We start from the raw sequence: 19415 nt of genomic DNA, 5'->3' as shown, positions 1-19415 counted from the left end.
TCAAATGTAGCACACATCGCCAAGACTACTCGAACAGTTGTTAATCGAACCACAGGGGAAAATATTTCGTTGAAGTCAATCCCCTCCTTCTGAGCATATCCTTTCACCACCATTCTTGCACGAAACCGCTCCACTTGATCATCACTATTTCTTTTGATCTTAAAGACCCATTTGTTGCCAATGGCCTTTCTTCCTTGTGGTAGTGGCACAAGCTCCCAAGTCTTGTTCTTATGTAGAGCTTCCATCTCTTCTTGCATTGCTACCATCCACTGAGATGCATCTGAACTGCTCATTGCTTCTTGGAGAGTTGATGGCTCTCCTTCCTCAGTTAGAAGACAGTATGCGATATTGTTGCCTATATCATAATCTTTATGCCAGGTTGGTGTAAATTTTATACGTTTTCCCTTTCCAAGTTCTGACTCTTCAACTTCGGCTGACTCTTCAAACTCGACTGGTTCTTCCTCTTCGTGCTCTGGTGCTACTTCAGAAGAATCTTCTTCTGTAGACTTTCTTTCCACCTGTATAGTTATAGTCTCTGAATTTTCTTTTGAAGTGCAATCATCTTCTCCCTTCAATTTATTTTCTAGGAAGATTACATCCCTGCTGATTATAACCTTGTGGGCAGTGGGATCCCACAGGCGATACCCCTTCACACCAGAATTTGACTAAACAGGGAAACTACATTTAGCAGAACCCACTTTTGGGTGCAATTGGGACTTCTCTCTCCAATCTTAAAGATATCGGAAATTTCCACAAGAAGGGGCAGTCAACGTCCAAAGTCTCACTGACATATCCTGGTCATTTCTGAGAAGATTAAACTTGTTGTTGGTGTTATCAAGCACCAATAAGCAGGAAATCTTCAGTCTTCACAAGAATAAATACTCCAACATTCATAGCATTTAACCAAGTTCCTGAAAAGAAAAATGAGAATCACTACTTTCGAAATCCCTTTCCTTCGGTTTTTGTTCCTAGCAACTATGATTAATGCTGGCCTCTGTCAAGGAAACTTCAGCAGCGCTGGCTGCATTCAGAGTGAAAGAGAGGCTCTTTTGACGTTCAAGAATGATCTGACTGATACTTCAAACCGGCTTGCCTCCTGGCCTGGTGATGGAGACTGTTGTAGGTGGTCTGGAATTACCTGTGACAACAGGCCATGTCCTTGAGCTCCATCTTGCAAGTCTTTCTCAAGATGAATATTATTCCCCCAATAACACTGTTGATTATTACGACTATTTGTTTGGCGGTAATATCAATCCTTCTTTGCTCAACTTGAAGCATCTGAGGTTCTTGGACCTAAGCAACAACAGTTTTCGAATTCGCATCTCCGAGTTTCTTGGCAATATGGTGAGTTTAAGATTCCTTAACCTTGGTTTATCTGGTTTTTTCGGCACCGTTCCTCCTCAGATTGGAAATCTCTCATATTTATACTTTCTTGATCTTCATAATATTGGACTGTCCGCTGAACATCTCCATTGGCTTTCTAATCTTTCTTCACTAGAATTTTTGGACTTAAGTTATGTGTTTATTGAAGCTTCTGATTGGCTAACGGTGACGAACTCTCTCCCTTCCCTGGTAGAATTACATTACCTTTGTCTCCTCTTTATCTTACTCCTCCATCTCTTAATGCTACCTTTCCATCCCTTTCCGTCCTTTATTTGTCAAACAATCGATTTGGACATCGGGTCCTAGAGCTTATTCAAACATGACTTCACTTAGAGAACTCGATCTATCTGGTAATGATTTAAATTCTTCTATACCCAGTTGGTTATATGGTTTTAGCAGTCTTGAGTTCCTCAACCTTGCTCACAATAATTTGCAAGGTAAAATCTCAAGTGCCTTTGGGAACATGACTTCTCTCATTGGCCTTAAATTGTCCTATAATGAACTAAATGGAGGTATTCCAGCATCGTTCTGCAATTTAAGGTCACTTGACTTGGAAAAGATTAAACTAGGGCAAGAGATAAATGATATTTTTAAGATTTTACTTCCATGTGTATCAAATAGGCTAGAGGAGCTACTTTTATCTGATTGCCAATTATCTGGTCATTTGCCCAATCATCTTGGTCAATTTAAAAATTTAACCTATCTTTCTCTATCAGGTAATTCCATTTCTGGTCCAATTCCTCTCTCTATAGGAGATCTGAAATTCATGAAACTCCTGGACCTTTCTCAGAACAACTTGAATAAAACTCTCCCTCTAAGTTTTGGAGAACTTGCAGAGTTAGAAACAGTAGATCATTCTTATAACTCATTAAGGGTGATGTTTCCGAAAGTCACTTTGCAAGACTCACAAAATTGTGGAAATTTGATGCTTCTGGGAATCAACTGAGGTTGAGAGTTGATCCTAATTGGAGTCCACCACCTTATCTGTACTATTTGGATTTGGGGTCGTGGAATCTCGGTCCTGAATTTCCCTACTGAATCCATTCATTAAAGTTTTTATATCATTTGAATTTGTCAAACTCAGGAATTGCAAGTACTATTCCTTTTTGGTTCTGGAACTTTTCTTCTAATTTGAGTTACTTAAATATCTCTCACAATCAAATTCATGGAGTAATTCCACAAGAACAAGTCCGGGAATACTCTGGCGAATTGATTGACTTGAGTTCAAATCGTTTCCAGGGTCCATTGCCATACATCTACTCCAACGCGAGAGCATTGTATCTTTCCAATAATTCATTTTCAGGACCTATATCCAAGTTCTTATGTCACAAGATGAACGAGCTAAGATTCTTAGAAGTTCTTGATCTTGGGGACAATCATTTATCAGGAGAGTTGCCAGATTGTTGGATGAGTTGGGATGGACTGGTGGTCATAAATTTAAGCAATAACAATTTGAGTGGAACTATTCCCAGGTCTATTGGAGGTTTAAGCCGTCTTGAATCGTTGCATCTTCGCAATAATAGTCTCACTGGCGAAATTCCACCGTCTCTCAGAAATTGCACAGGATTGTCCACTCTTGACCTTGGTCAAAATCAACTGGTAGGAAATATTCCAAGTTATTCTCAGTCTTCGCTCAAACAAGTTTCAGGGCGACGTACCTAAGAAGCTTTGTCTGATGAGTTCTTTATACATTCTGGATCTTGCTGATAACAATCTCTCTGGTACTATACCAAAATGTCTCAACAACTTCAGTGCAATGGTTAGCAGGGATGATTCCATAGGTATGCTTCTAGAGGGAGATGCTTCTTCATGGCCATTTTATGAAAGCATGTTCCTTGTCATGAAAGGGAAGATGGATGGATATAGCAGCATTCTCAAATTCGTAAGGAGTATAGATCTCTCAAAAAATAAATTGTCTGGAGAGATTCCAGAGGAAACAATAAGCTTAAAAGGGTTGCAATCTTTGAACTTGTCGCATAATTTATTGACTGGCAGAATTCCTACAGATATAGGTGATATGGAATCACTGGAATCTTTGGATTTCTCTCAAAATCAACTTTTTGGTGAAATCCCTCGGAGCATGGCCAAGTTGACATTTCTTAGTTTTTTGAACTTATCCTTCAACAACTTGACCGGAAGAATCCCTACCGGCACTCAACTACAAAGCTTTAGTTCATTCAGCTTCAAGGGCAACAAAGAACTTTGTGGACCACCAGTCACAATGAATTGCAGTGGAGACAGTGAACTACCAGGCACTATAGATGGAAGAGGAGATGATCAAAATGGTCAAGAAGTGAATTGGTTCTATGTGAGCGTGGCACTTGGATTTGTGGTTGGCTTCTGGGGTGCATTCGGTCCTTTAGTTTTGAACAGACGATGGAGGCAAGTATACTTTCGATTCCTGGACAGTTTGTGGGACAAAAGTTGGTGGCGTTTAATGTGAATCTTGCATATATATCTAGCCACCTTCTCAGGTTACAAATAGCATACTTTTCCATATATAAAGATGTAATTACGTGTCCATTCTGCCATTAATTAAGCAGGCTAGCTGTAAGCTTTAGCTTATTATTTGCAAAGATGGCATGGCTACTTGAACTTTTGTAAGAGAGAAAAGAAAAGAAGAAGAATGTCAACAATGATATACAGTAACACATCCAGTTGATCCAAGTCCACTCTCCCCAAGAAAAACCAGGCTTCACACGATTGAACCATGCACTGAGACACTAGCCAGCTCCAATTGACTGATGTTCCGTGCTATGTTGCTACTAATCGCATGAGCAATACCGAGATGCTCTGCTTCTTGAGGAAAATCCATAATTGAGTTCAAAATTCCGCTCAAGTTTTAACTTATGTTAGAAAGAGAGGAACATGAGGCTTCATCAATGCGCGCGAAGCACAAAACTCTACCATCGGTTCCATGGTTCAGAATTATTGCCAAAAAAATTTCGAACATGTGAAGGCTTGCTGCAACCTTCCTCCACTGAAATGAGGGCAAGATTTAGATTTCATATGGCATCTTCCATCAGGTTACGAGATTTAGATTTATTGGATGATTGCCTTTCTAATGGAGAGCTCTGCAGCAAATCAATAAAATTTAATTCAGTAGTTCTAAAGTAGGCCGGGTAGAAATACCTATACTTCTTGATAGAACTTGAGATATTGCAGCAATGGTTCAAAACTGTTGGTTGTGGAGCTCCTCAAGGTCACTTGGCCTTTGTTTTTAGTGCTCTGTTTTCAATGAGAATGGAGATCTAAATTGAATGCAACGCAGAAGCCCGATGTATAATATTACCAGGCACTCGACCCGATTATACATTACTTCTTTAACCCTATGAAATCAGAAATTAACTCCTGCGTATCCTGATTACTTTAACTACTGCCTTAAATCACTGATCCTATGATATTTGTAACACTATTTTGTATTAATGCTAAATTCTTTCAAGAAGATATGCCTCTTCCTGTTTGTATTTACCTATTTTCTTCATTAAGTAGTACGTGGGAGAACCCAACAGTCAGGAACTCTAGAAGTATAAATTGCAAACAATAGGAATCATGATTAGCACAATTCACAAAATTATATATGTCATATAAGACTAAAATACATGTGAAATTATAGCAGGTACCCAACAACCCTACATGCACATTCAACATGAGCTACGGCAGCTCCTCCATAGCAGCAAACCTCTTGCAGTTTGTAGTCACTCTATAGCCCCTGACTCGATCCCAAGCTATACGTTTTGGATGCATTGCAACAGCCACAGGCAGCTCAGTCCCACCACAAGGGCTTCTAGGCCTAGGCAGATAACCCATGTACCGTTTGTCCCAAACCCAAAACTTTTACAGAATCCACATTAACAAGCCCACATGAGATGGTAGCAACTCATTCCTTGCAAGCATGATTCAACTCATTTTTCTTTTGTTTTATATGATTTACAATGGAGCAAAGGTACAGAAAGGAAGAATGCTTTTGCTGCCCACCCACAAAATTAGCTTGTAATGATGTCATTGCTGAGAGAACATTAAAAGAGAAAAAGAAATGCAAAAACATTGACTCACAAAAATTAAGTCTAACCTATCAGAGTAAAGTCCTTTTAGTAGGCATGAAGCACGGTTAGTGTTCTTTCCACGCCCTAAATGGTTAAATTAGTATATAATAAGTCTAATCTCCTAAAATTAACTCAAAAGGGATTAAGCAACAACAATTGGACAAGTATTAAGAAATTCATGACTCCTCGTTCACCACCTTTACTTAGCCAATATCAACCATTGATAAACCAAAGAAAAATTCTAATTTATGACAATATTGATTTCTGTAATTACATTGACGACAAAATATAATAAACTCCAAGTCTTTCTTTTTATGGAGAATGTCCCTAAGAAAATTCCATGACAGCACCATTATCATTTACTTGGCATTGCCAAAAAAGCAAGACTAGTGGAGTAGACTTGACATGACTATCTGTCACATTTAAAAAAGTTCCTATACTTGACTTCATTATAAGAGTGGTGAACTCTTAATTCAATTCCACTAATGCCTGGATAGTTCTTTTTTTTTTTTTTTTTTTTTATAAATTTATCTTTTTATATTTTAAAATTAAAGATAATTTTATAAAAATAATAGGTGTTATATCAAATTGATAAAAAATAAAATAGAAAGATAGAATGTTTAATATTTTTCAATTTATATATAAGAATTTAAATTTTTAAAAATTATTATAATCGCTTGAAAATGAAAATTTTATTTATTTGGAAATTTTTTTTTTAGAAAATTAAATAATTTAATAAATTTGACTCTTTCAAGTTGTAATATGTCTTAATCTTAATAACAGAATTATTATTATTATTATTATTATTATTATTACTATTTTTATTTGATTAATATCTAATAGAATTAATAACTTTTACACTATAATTTATTATTTATAACTAGAATTTTAAGATTATAACTAATTCTTTTTTGAAACTAAGATATAATTACTGAATATATATTCAACCACCAATGCACCTTGATTTATTTCGTATAAATATCGGTCTATAAATTGCAAGTAATAATTTGACATATCAAATAATCTTTTAATTAGCGTGAATCATATACATAATAAAATGATAACACAAGAATTAATATGAAAACACTAGTAGCAGATAAACTGCACGAATTATTCCACCAAAATCAAATACACACGACAAGAAATAAAGAATGGTGAGTGGAAAATCAAAGGAGACTCCCAAATGCTTTCCATGTAAAACATTATAAATACTATTCCATGCATTTCCCACGTTCATCTCATTCCAAGTATAAGTTAAGCTTTAGCATTTGCATGGTCATTACAAGATCAATGAGGACTGTTCATGTTGCACTTCCTTTCCTTTTGTTTCTTCTGGCAACAACTATTATTAGTGTTGGCCTCTGCTTCAATGCTAGTGGCTGCAATCAAATTGAGAAAGAAGCTCTTTTGATGTTCAAGCATGGACTCACTGATCCTTCACGCCGGCTTGCATCTTGGGGTTATGATGCGGACTGTTGTACATGGTTTGGAGTCATTTGTGATGATTTCACCGGCCATGTCATTGAACTCCAACTTTCAACTCCTTCTTACGCTGCCTCTAATTTCACTGGTGACTATGAAGAATACTGGGAAAGGTCAGCGTTTGGAGGTAAGATTAGTCATTCTTTGGTAAACCTGAAGCATTTGATATCCTTCGACTTAAGCCACAATAATTTTGAAGGAAGTCAGATCCCCAGGTTCCTTGGGTCTATGGGAAGTCTAAGATTTCTTGACCTCTCTAGTGCAGGATTTGGAGGAATGATTCCTCATCAGCTTGGAAATCTCTCAAATTTGCAATACCTCAATATCAATGTTGATCAATTTGAAAATAATTATACTCTTTATGTGGAGAGTTTAAACTGGGTTTCTGGTCTTGCATCACTGGAATTTCTCGCCTTGAGTGGTGTGGACCTTAGCAAAGCCATCGATTGGTTTGATGTGTTAAACACACTGCCTTCTCTTGTTGAACTACACTTGTCATTGTGTCAACTTTACCAAGTTAATCCAGCTCCACTTCCTTCTGCCAACTTTTCATCCCTCGCCATCCTTGATTTGTCAAGGAACAATCTTGGGCTGTCAGTGCCCCATTGGATTTTTAGTCTTGAAAAGTTGACCTCTCTTTGTCTTTCAAATAATAGTTTTGTTGAAGAAATTCCGATTCATCTTCTAAACTTAACCTCACTCGAGAAACTTGTTTTATCTCACAATAATTTCAATTCTTCCATTCCAAGTGCTATTGGTAATTTGACTTCCCTCAATCTTCTTGACTTGTCAGGTAATAGTCTTGAAGGAGGAATTCCAATAGCCTCCAAAAATCTTTGCAATTTGAGGTTACTTGATTTGTCATTCAACAAATTGAGCCAAGAGATAAATGAGGTCTTTGAAATTTTATCAAAGTGTGCTCCAGAGAGATTAAAGTTATTGAATTTGTCTTCTAATCATTTACCAGGTCATTTCACTAATCGTCTCGAACAATTTAAAAACTTAGTCTTCCTGAGTGTTTATGATAATTCAATTTCTGGTCCAATTCCAGAGATTTTAGGAGAGCTGAAATTCTTAGAGGATATAGATATTTCTAAAAATTTATTAAAGGGTGATGTTTCCGAAATCCACTTTGCAAACCTTACAACTTTAAGGTATTTTTATGCAGCTGGAAACCAACTGAGTTTGAGAGTTAGTCCTGATTGGGTTCCTCCTTTTCAAGGTCTTACAAGCTTACATCTGAGATATTGGCAAGTTGGTCCTCAGTTTCCATCATGGATTCGTTCCCTAAAGCAATTAAATCATCTCGACTTGTCCTACTCAAAAATTTCAAGTACCCTTCCCCTTTGGTTCCTTAACTTGTCTTTCTCATCTTTTTTTATTGATCTCTCTCATAATCAAATGCATGGGAATATTCCATATATCAATTTGAGCACAACCGGTTCCATGGATTCTGTTGAATCATGGATTGACTTGAGCTCAAATCACTTTGAAGGTCCACTACCTCGTGTCTCTTCCAATCTCCAACTGTTAAATCTTCCAAACAATTCATTTTCGGGGTCAATATCTAACCTTTTGTGTGACAAGATGCATGAGCTGAAGGCTATACGATTTCTTAGCCTTAGGGGAAATCGTTTATCCGGTGAGATACCAGATTGTTGGAAGAACTTGAAAGATCTGGAATTCATAGATTTAAGCAACAATAACTTCAGCGGAAAAATCCCTAAATCCATTGGAACCTTAAGTCAGCTCAAGTTTTTATACCTCAACAACAACAAACTTTCCGGTGAAATACCATTTTCACTTCAACATTGTAACAAACTATTGTTAATTGACTTGAGTGAAAATGAGTTGGGAGGAGACATTTCAACATGGATAGGGAAACGACTTTCTCAGTTGGTATTTCTCAAACTCCGTGGGAATAAGTTTCATGGTCACATTTCCGAGAAACTTTGCCACATGACTTCTTTGCAAATTTTGGATCTTGCTTGCAACAATTTCAATGGCACTATACCAATATGTATCAATAAATTGAGTGCAATGGTTGCTGATTTGAACAGTGAAGAAGAGGCATTTACGTTGGTTGTTGATGGATATTCATTGATAGAGGGTTCTTCAATTATGACAAAGGGAAGAATGGCTAATTATGGCAGCTTTCTTCGTCTAGTAAGGAGCATAGACTTGTCAGACAATCAATTATGTGGAGAGATTCCTAAGGGAATAACAAGCATTAGAGGATTGCGATTTTAAAATTTTTCCCATAATCTATTAAGTGGGAGAATTCCAAATGATATAGGTGCTATGAAATTATTGGAATCACTTGATTTTTCTCGGAACCAGCTCGTTGGTGAAATCCCACAAAGCATGTCAAGCTTGACATTTTTGAGCAACTTGAACTTATCCAACAACAAATTGTCAGGACAAATTCCTTTAGGCACTCAAATGCAAAGTTTCAATTCGTCCAGTTTCATTGGCAACGACCTTTGTGGGCCTCCGGTTACCAAGAACTGCAATTTAGATGATCCTACAGTTGGGATTGAGAAAGAAAGCACAACAAAAGACGACCAAACGGAAGCAGTGGATTGGTTCTACTTCTGTGTGAGCGTTGCACCTGGATTTGTAGTGGGGTTTTGGGTTGTAGTGGGTCCCTTGGCGTTTAACAGACGATGGAGGCATTTCTATTTTGAATTCCTAAATCGTTTTTGGAACAAAATTTGGGTGTGGTTTCATGTCTATGTTGTTAGAGTCCTAAATTAATGGGAATCAACTAAAACAAAATGAATTTGTGGACTGTAAGATGTCTTTTCCTGCTATATATGTCTGAATAAGTCGGTCAAAAACTTTAGCTTCATGTTTGCTGTAAGGGTGTTTCTGTATGGTTTTTCTGATTGTTGTGTACTTCTGAATTGCATTTAATGAAAAATTATATGTTGTGCAGGGGGCCTCTGTGCTTTGTGATTGCTTTATAAGTTTAACATGATCTTAAGATGAAAGATATATTATTTATCTTCCAAATATGTGAGCATATTTTATATTTCTCAGGCCTATAGTTACAAAATGCAGGAAGCAAGGTACTTGTAAATTGTTAAGCTGAAACTTGGAGGATTTTTTGGGTTAAAAAGTTGCGAGCCATTTTAGTTGGTTACAAGTCATTTAGGTAGTTTAAGTTATTAGTTGTAGCAATTTTGTACAGTCAAAAAGATTCTTGTAACAAAGAACTTCAATGTTGAAATTGTGAATTGTAATGCAGTTGTTACGATAAATCAAATTTTCTTATTGGTCTCTGCTATTTTTGTAATTCTATGATTCTCCTCTCTTCTCTCATTCATAGCAATCAAGGCTCATGAACTATGAGTCTCAACAGTCAGAGATACTTGAAAGCAAAAAGAAAAATATATTGGAAGCATTCTATCCTTTTTCTACGATTGCATTTTCCTATATTACATTATCATAAGCAGGTAGTATTATACCTATACATATAACTATTTACGAAGATTGCTAAATGTTAACAGCATGTCAACTTGAGCTTCTGCAAGAGAAAAGAAAAAGGAAAAGATTGATCTTAATAATTACAAACATACCTCCATCCAGCTAACCAAGAGAAACCAGGTTTTACATTTAGAAGCATGCATCCAATTGACCGAGGGTTCATGCTATTCCTGGTAATTTCGTAAGAGCTGAAACCCTTCCGGGATTGGCTGTTCCTTGTAGAAATGCATAAATGAGTATAAAATTCCAATATCTTCCCACTTTGAATGACCAAGTTTTAACTGTGCTTAGAGAGACAGGAACGGAAGGCTTTCTTACTGTGTGTAAAACATAAGGCTCTACCACGGTTCTGAGTTGCTTCCAAGAAAATTTCTAACATGTGAAGGCTTGCTCCAACCTTCCTCCATTGAAATCAGGGTAAGGCGTGTCATCAATTTCCCCACAGCATCCTCCTCTAGGATGCTGGTTTTACTGAATGATTGCATTTGTAATGAAGAAATCTGCAGCCGATAAACCAATTTCATTTAGTTCATTTGATACGAAGTTCTAAAGTAAGCTGCTTAGTAAATACCTTTCTTTCTTGATACAGCTTGAGATATTGCAGAGATTGTTCATAAAATCCACAATGGTACAAAAGAATGCTGTAATCTCTTAATTCTTTTGTATCAGAATCCAGGACTATTAGACGTTCACATGCTGCAACGAAAACAAAACTTTCTTTACACAAAAGAATAAATATTAATTCATAGCATCACGAGAAGCCGTAAATTAGTAAGATTAATCTTGCATTAAGCACAATCACCGATCCCATTTCCATACAATAAAAGACGAATCAGTGAACCAAGGAGCAAGGAAGCGAGGGAATGAAAAGCTATTCAATGTGTTATCTACTTTCTTTTTCTAATTAACAACTGGCTTCTATTTGTAAACCAATAAACTATAGGCTATTCTACAGGATATCTGATTATCATCCTACAAACTTGAAAACCTTGAAAATAAAAGTATAACAAAAAAGTGTCACTGTGATCAAGGAAATGATTGGAAAATAAATGAGATAAGAGTAGACCACCAAGGCCTATGAGAGACTCGAAAGCAAATACAAAAAAGATATTGGTTTCACAAGCATGAATCATTAAACTGACATCTCAAATATCTATTTAATACCAAAAAAGGGAAAAGGAATGAGAAATAAATAAATGGAACTTTTTTTCTAGATACCAGATAAAGCACGTCTCATATCCCCAAAAAGTACACTAGTCCAAACACCACGGTCTAGCCTATGTTGGGCGGCCTTTGCAGAAGCAAGCTGATAGCCGCTGCAATAGAAAAAGCGTATGCATCAACATGTGTTAGCACACAGAACAGATAGGCAGGAGGGACATAAAAAAAGAAAAAAGAGGGGAAGATAGGCCTTCACTTAGGAAAAAGAATGCTAAGTTTCACATTCTTTAGCAGAAACTGAATAGCAAAGTAGCACTAACAGTACCTTTGTTCAGTAGATCTGTCAATACAATTTGCAGCATCTGCTGCCCTTAAAAATGAACTCTTAGAATAATCCTGTTGAAATGGCCAGAAAGTCTCCTTCAAATTTCTCAAAATCTGCATAATACAGTCTACTGTAAGGAGAAAAAACAAAAATAAGCTAGGCGAACCCAGAACATCATATAAAATGGACAACCTGAGGCAGAAAACTACTGCACTTCAAAAAGCACACATGCTAGCATGGCATGGTACCTACCACAATAAACCCAACTAAAAGTTAAACCAAACTGCATTGACTTAAGCTCTAATATCAGAAATAAGTAAAATTGATGAAAACCTTTAAGCTCCGCATCAGTAAATAAGGAAACTGCTGAAAACAGACTGCCCAAATTTATTAATTACGTCACTTTGAATGTGGGCAACCAAATGGATGTCCTAGTTGTATGCTTTGTTCAATATAAACATTAAAGGATCAATTAACACAGCTTGAAAATCTATGGACACCCCTTCTACCACTCTGCATCTGATACATTTTCTTTTTCTTTTTGCATCATTCAATTATCACAAACTATACCCACTAGCCTTTCCGATAAATTTTGAAATACAAAATATAGAAACAGAGGGTGAAAGAGAACACAAGTTCAATTTCTACTTAATTCTTAAACTCAATCGATTATACCACTAATAGCTTCATAAGATGATAGAATTCAGAAATGAGGCCTATGCTAATGAAGACCTCGTACCCTGAATGACCAGATCAGATATGCACGCAACATGCACAGAAACTGTTGAATGAAACTTGAAAGCACAAAGGAATATAAGAAAACCTATGCAAAAGCCGCCTCAACATACCTCCTCCAACAGAGTTTGTGTTGTCATTATATGAAGCTGATCAGACTCCACGCTTTTCTGCTTATGATATCCTTTAGGAAGACCATGACAATCATGAGGAAAGGAAATCTCACAATTAAAGTCCAAAAGTGACCACATCCTGAGCAGTTTCAGAATTTCAGAGTATATAACTGAAAGCATAGCAGCTGAACCAGTTCTATGAGTCAAAACCTGCTCAATAGATTCAATTAAAATAAACAAACAAAAACATTATATATGGTAGCATTTTCGATATTAGTCAAATCAAACTTAGATAACAGAAGTCCTTACAGAATGAAGATATAAAGCTCGTGGGTCTAGTTGTCTCCCTCCATTGTTTCTTCTAAAACCCTGCTAAGAAACCATTATCAGTATAAACAACAAATCTTTTGAAAATTGAATCAATAGTAATTTTAAACAAACATATTCAAACACAGAGAATTTTCAAGCCTTTGACTCCATACCAACAGTTGAAAAGATAGCCCCAAAAGTTGAGAGAATTGCAAAGGCATGACTTTTTGAAAAAAAAAAAAAAGGTATAAAAATGTTGGAATGAACTACCTTCTTGACATACAAATAGTCCTCCAGAGAATCAAGAAACTTGTCAGGAGAAGATAGAAGTGAAGAGCTATAAGCAGAACAAAAACCCATTGAAAGATCATATAATCTATCAACAAAAGAATCAACAGGAAGTGGAACTGAAGAATGAGATATCAAAGAATCATCTTCAGCTGCTATATAAAGCGCTGTTTTTGCTAAATCCACACGTCTATTAATACTAATACTTGTCCCTCTCTCTATAACTGTTAATTTCTCAATTTGTGACAGGAACTCTTTCCTTGAATCCTGCAAAAAGGATTAAGCGAAAATTAGAATAAGCCGAATTCAGAGGATCTTTAATCAAAGAAATGATTTGGGTTTCGATTGTTACGTACTCTAGCATGTGCAGTGTTGATTCCTGATGAATCTAAAGCGTCAAGAAGAACGAATTTTAGGTCATTTGATTGGGACTGGGACTGGGATTGGGATTGGGATTGGGATTGGGATTGAGATTGGGACTGAGATTGGGATCCTTCACGGCAGAGAACCCGGAAAGAAGTTAAAGACGAAGGACAGGATTGGTATTTCCTCGAAGAATTGGACAAAGAAGTTCTCAAAGCCCATGGATAAGATGATGCAATAGCTAATGCAGCCATGGTGATTGATTTATTGTTTAAGAGAAAAGGAAGATAATTATCAGAGAACAGAAGAAGAAGAAGATATGACAGCAGTTTGTGCTCGTCGTTTTTACGTGGAAAGAGCAATATTGCATTTACAGTATTTTGTTATTGCATGCTCCGTACAATAATTGGTGTCAGTTTGTCAGAAAATATATACTATTAAAAGGCATTTTAATCTCTATACTCCAATACTAATTCCATATTGATCACGACTATAATATATTATCATTAAGTTATGTAATAATATATTAATTCTCATTCACATTGCCAGCTCAGTATCACATATAATATAAACTCAAATCTTATATAGTTTATTAAAACAGTTTTCAAAAAATAACGAAAAATAATGGAAAATATTATTTAATTTGATAACCTTAAAGTCATACCTGCTGAACCATGATTTTAATCTCAGTAATTGGGGCTCAGGCAAGGTCTTCTGGTTGGATTCAAGAATCTTGGGGAAGGAAGAGTTGTCCATCCGAACGGAAGTCATCCAATCGGAAGAATTCAAACTTTTTATCCGTACTTGACCGCGAATTTCCTTGTAGGTTGTGTGATAATGTTTTTCCCAAGAGGAAAACTCCGATGCATATCCACACAGTTGTTCTTTGTCGTGGAGCTTTTCTAGGAGGATGGCCCCCCATGCATAGTCGGGATGCATCTGTTTGGAGAATAAGTTCTCCTGGCCGACGGGATTGTAAGAGGTGGCGGATTGTGGGCCGGCTCTTTTAATTTTTGTGTTGTTTGTTCCGGCCTCCCCATGGAGGAGGGTTCTTCTTGAGCATCTTTGAGAGGTGGCACGTGTAACTAGACAGTGAGGAATGGCCTCTCGAACATAATTCAGGATTCCAAGGAACTGTTGAATTTGTTTCTTTGATAAATTTTCTTCCCGGAAAATTATCAAGTTCCTTTGTCAGTGGGGACCATATGTATCGGCCATTCTTGAAATGCATTCCAGAAATTCAATTTCTCGTTGGCCAATAAAGCTCTTCTTTTCGGATAGCATAATGCCATATTTTTGGATGATGGCAAGGAACCGTTGGTGATGGTCCTCTCGCATTTCCGAGAATAGAAGGATGTCGTCGATATAGATCAAAGAAGAGTACAGGATAGGCCCAAAAATCTCAATCATTGTCTTCTGGAATTGAGATGGGGCCGTCTTGAGCCCAAAAGGCATAACAGTCCACTGGTATTGGGCATTAGGGATACAAAATGCGCTTTGTATCTCTGCCGGATACCGAGTTGCCAAAAGCCCGCCTTTAGGTCAAATTTGGAATAGTACTGGGCCTTTTGGATGTGGACCTTGAGATTTGAGATTCGAGGGAGAGGGAATTTGTTGTCTTGAAGGAAATGGTTTAAGGGTTTGTAGTCTATGACAAGCCTCTTCTTTCCTCGGATTCTTTCAGACCTTTTCTCCACATAAAAGGCTTGGCAAGCCCATTGTGAAGTAGTGGGCTCAATTAAACCTTCGTAATGTTGTCGCATTCCGATCGGGCAAGGGCTAGGTCATGGGAGACATCCCCATGTGTGTGGCTTTAGTAGGGTTAATGTCTTCATTAAGTTTGAAGGGAGGCCGATATAGAATTGTGGATTTTCCACGGAGGAAGAGGATGTTGGAAATGTGAATGGGATTCGGATGAATCAAGGAATTTTTCCGTATGAAAGGAATGGAGGAATAGTATTCGTCACAGAAAATAGATTTGAAGTTTCAGTGTATGGCCGAAACTGTCTCTTGAACTTTATACCAGTTGGAAGGATTTGGAGCTTTTGAGCTTGGTGATAAACATCAAATCCTATCAGAATATCCTTGCTTGGAAGATCTGAACCAATGATGTGCGTCCATACAACGCAATCAGGAAAGAACTGAATTCCGATCTTCTGTCTTGTGATCAGGGTGGTTTTGAAGGTTTGACCGTTGGCTGCCCTGAAGAACTGATCATGGGGCTTCCAATACTCTGATGGGAGAACCATTGGGTTCATCATGCTTCTTTGAGCTCCAGTGTCAAAGAAAGCTATTACTGGAACAGGCTTGGAGTATTTTGAGGATAGTATCTGTATGGGAATATATGGGACTGGAGGAGGTTTTGTAGTAAATTGAAAAGTTTCAGGAGGTGGAGGAGAAACAAAGAAGGAAGATAATAGGGTTGGAGAGAGAGGATATTGTATTGCATCTTCCAGAATATCCTTCTGACTTTCTTCATGCAGACCAATCATCAAGATTGGTATTTCACTATCATCTGAATCCGAAGAAGATTCTTGTGAAGACTCTGTGGAGTCTGAGAACTCCATTTCTAACCCAAATAAGCTTTCTGGGGTTAGATCTTCTTGTTCTGAAAGTAGGGATTCTATTTCCTCTTCAAAAGAGTCTGCAAGAGATAAGGACATGCTCACTATTGTATCATCTTTCACGACTTTTCTGGATTCCCCGGGACAATTTTTTGCATAATGTCCTTTCTTTCGCAGATGAAACATCCGCCGGACTTGTACCGGGTTCCGCTTTTTTACGGAAGTATTTGAATTTCTTTGGGTTCTTTTCCTGAACTTTTGTTCGCTTTAGCGTGTATTTCCCGGAAATGATGTCCGGATTTCTTCTTGTGATTTGTATGATTGGCGGCTTTGCACTTGATCTTTAGGTGGTTTTTGTTGCAAGCCTTTTGGACAATCAAGTCCCTTTGAGACAACCTTTTGAATAATTCCTGTTGATCACACAGCTCTTAATGGAAGAGAGTGTGAATTGATTTCTCCAAGTGTAATTGAGGTGACTGGTCTCTTTGTAGCCGCAATCATATTGTTAACCTCAGGTTGTATCTCATCTGGTAGAGAGGTGATGAAGGTATACTTTAGTGTATCATCACCATCATGTCCTCCAATGACATAGTAGAGCTTGGACATAGCCGAGTAGTGCTTTTCCAGATCCTTCATCTTGAATGAACAACATTTTCGATCAAAGAACTCTTGTTTCTGCTGTCTTATGACAAGGTCATAACTTCCAAGGAACTGGTTATGGAGGATCGTTACTGCTGCTGATGAAGTCGGCAGAGTGACAAATTGAAGCCTAGTGTATTCAGGCTGAGACTGAAACCAATCTCGTAAGCTTCCGGTAAACCTTGTGACAAATTCGGCAAGGACTTTTTTGAGTGTGGCCCCTTCAAGGGTCATCTGAAGATCAATCCATGCCAAGAATTCAGAAAGCTTATCCTTCCATTTTGATGGTGGCAAGTCATCAAAAGTGAACCAAGGTCCTGCCACCGGTTTAGGCCTTGGGTTCGGAGCTCCACTGGGAGCAAAGAATGACCGAGCATCTTCATCTTCGTTCTACTACCGGGATCGATGTGAAGTGTTCATGAGAATTTCGTTGATGTCGCCATCTCCGAATTGTCCAAGAAGATTCGAATCATACGGACTGATGAGAGATTGCTCGGAAATTTGTCTTTAGGGGGCTAGAGGAGGAGAGGTTTTCTTTTCACGAGTTTCCGAGTTTTTGGGTAAAGGTGAGAAAATGTGCCAAAGGGCTGATAAAGGGTTTCTTGTGGTTGATCTGGTTGTGAAAGAAAAGGGAAAGAAGAAAAGTATGAAGGAGTAATAGCCGCTGAGGTTGAAGCTGCTGATATGAATGTTGGAATTGCAGCAGACTGGTCTTTCCGGAGATCATTTTCAATTTGATCTATTTGCTTCTTCAGCCGGGAAATCTCCTTTTGCTTTTGCATGAAAGAGGGGGTAATCGGCTGAGGTATCCGGAGTTCTTTGTCTAGAGCTTGATACTTTGCTGTCAAGGATGAGTATAGTTGCAAGACTTCTTGTGAAAAAGTATCCAGCTTGTGATCCATGTTTTGAACCAAGTGCAGGGCTTGATCCAGTTTGCCATCTATCTTCTTCAAGTAAGTGTTTTGGACAATAGAATTAGATGTCCGCGATTGAGAACTTCTTGAGGGGGTGTCACGGTTCTAAGTTTCCGGAAGGTGAAATCCGTGTAGGAAGGATTTCGGATCTTTGTTCTCTGTTTTTCCCAAGGGAGGGAAATCCTCCGGTTGTAACATGAAACATTCTTGAACCGGGGTTGTACGTCAATCTGATTAATGAGAGATGAAGTAGGTCCAAAAGTTCGTGGCGTTGTTATACCTGGCCCAACGTTTTGTACCTCCTGTACAAAACTGGACGGGTACCGGGTTTCCAGCCTATAAACCTTTGGATCTGACTCAATCTCCATTCTGCAGGTTGCAGAAGGGGGTTTGCCATATTCAATGTTGAGTTGTGCCATAATTTCTTTGAACTCATCATAAGAAACGTCAATGACCGTTTTTCCTTCTTTGGCAAGAAACTCAATTGCCTCATCGAACATTGGCAGTGGCTTTTTATTCTTTTTCTGGGAACCATCTGGATCCCGATCATCTGGCTTAGGATGAATCTCCGAACAAGAAGTATCTAGAGACATCTTTTTCGGATTCTTCTGTTGATGCTGAAAACAGGGTTCATAATCCATGTCATCATGACATAGGCATTCTGGCTTGCACATTTCTGGGGCTACATCCCAGACAAAGTGTCCTCTGACTTGTGCAGCATAAATCTGGTTGCCAGATGCTTGAAAGGAGTGAATAGGGACCTTCTCCCTAGGCCGTGATACTGGTTGTATCATTGATGCTTGGAAAATTGATGGTGCCGAGGAAGATTCCTCAGTTCTTGTAAAGATTGTCTTAACAGTCCCATCCTTTTGCTGTATAAAGAGGGGATCTGTGGCTTGAACTGGTCTTGATTGAGATGCCTGAAGCTTCTCATAATTTGTTACCCATTCAATAGGAATTAGTTTCTGTAGATCTTCCTTTCGCTCGAGGAGCTTGAACTATTGTAGGGTTTGACCGAATCGGCCATGATGTACAAAGCATCTGATGAGGCTTGGAAGCCTGGGATCTGTAGGTTAAGTGCATGATCCTGCAATCGATAAACGATCTGATGGTGAAGAGTCGCTGAGAGAGCATTTTCAACTTGACTAGCTCCCGTGATTTGGACTTGTACTTTTAGGGCAGTGGATAGATAAGGATCACTCAAAGAGAGGTTAAAGTTTGGGAAGAAAGTCAAAACAACACTACCAGTGTTGAGTGTTGTGACTATTGTCCCAATCACTGCATGCTCGTACTTGAGGTAACGAGTGTCCAAAAGCGACATCCGTGCTGTAACAGGCAATCCCATCCTTCCATGATAGGAAAGGACAAGTCTCACGACTCGGGATGGAGATGAGAATAGCCTTACTTCCGCCATTGTTCTATGAAAGAGGTGGGGATTTCTAAAGTAACATCGCTCTTGAGAAGTAGCAGTAAGTGAACACTGAGAAAGTGAGGAGGATTGAACATATTCTTTTATGGTGAGGGGTTTTTTGTGGATGATTTGGTTAAAGGTTTTTCTGACAAAATTTTGTTTCTTGATTAGAAAGTCAATTGTGTGAATGGAG

At 38.0% G+C, this 19415-nt stretch overlaps 3 protein-coding genes across 5 annotated transcripts; 2 read left to right on the top strand and 1 right to left on the bottom strand.

Annotated features, from left to right (window-relative positions):
• The first annotated feature begins 735 nt into the window (after positions 1-735).
• LOC112533798 (receptor-like protein EIX2) lies at positions 736-4036 on the top strand. Its single transcript, XM_048377526.1, is given in 3 exon segments — positions 736-2252; positions 2255-2996; positions 2998-4036. Coding segments are annotated over 3 exon segments (2121 nt in total). The 5' UTR covers positions 736-1702; the 3' UTR covers positions 3827-4036.
• A 2646-nt stretch (positions 4037-6682) lies between these two features.
• LOC8270864 (receptor-like protein EIX2) lies at positions 6683-9857 on the top strand. The gene is given in 1 exon segment (XM_015715276.3): positions 6683-9857. A coding segment is annotated over 1 exon segment (2967 nt). The 5' UTR covers positions 6683-6701; the 3' UTR covers positions 9669-9857.
• A 428-nt stretch (positions 9858-10285) lies between these two features.
• On the bottom strand, positions 10286-14099 carry LOC8270863. Of its 3 annotated transcripts, none has more exons than XM_015715280.3 (9): positions 13688-14099; positions 13314-13598; positions 13044-13103; positions 12735-12944; positions 11887-11999; positions 11619-11716; positions 10972-11096; positions 10719-10900; positions 10286-10615 (listed from the first exon to the last, which is right to left on the bottom strand). In XM_015715280.3, exons 1-8 carry the CDS (start codon positions 13946-13948, stop codon positions 10739-10741), a joined length of 1314 nt encoding a protein of 437 aa, XP_015570766.1. In that variant the 5' UTR covers positions 13949-14099; the 3' UTR covers positions 10286-10615; positions 10719-10738. The 3 variants fall into 3 exon arrangements, with proteins under 3 accessions (XP_015570766.1, XP_015570765.1, XP_015570764.1); XM_015715279.3 differs by having other exon boundaries at positions 10286-10609; positions 13688-14098; XM_015715278.3 differs by having other exon boundaries at positions 10286-10900; positions 13688-14098.
• Between the last annotated feature and the right edge of the window lie 5316 nt (positions 14100-19415).

The sequence above is a fragment of the Ricinus communis genome, chromosome 8, assembly GCF_019578655.1.
Source record: "Ricinus communis isolate WT05 ecotype wild-type chromosome 8, ASM1957865v1, whole genome shotgun sequence".
NCBI lineage: Eukaryota > Viridiplantae > Streptophyta > Magnoliopsida > Malpighiales > Euphorbiaceae > Ricinus > Ricinus communis.
The sequence above is the reverse complement of the archived record's forward strand: the minus strand, read 5'-3'. Positions and strand labels throughout refer to the sequence as shown.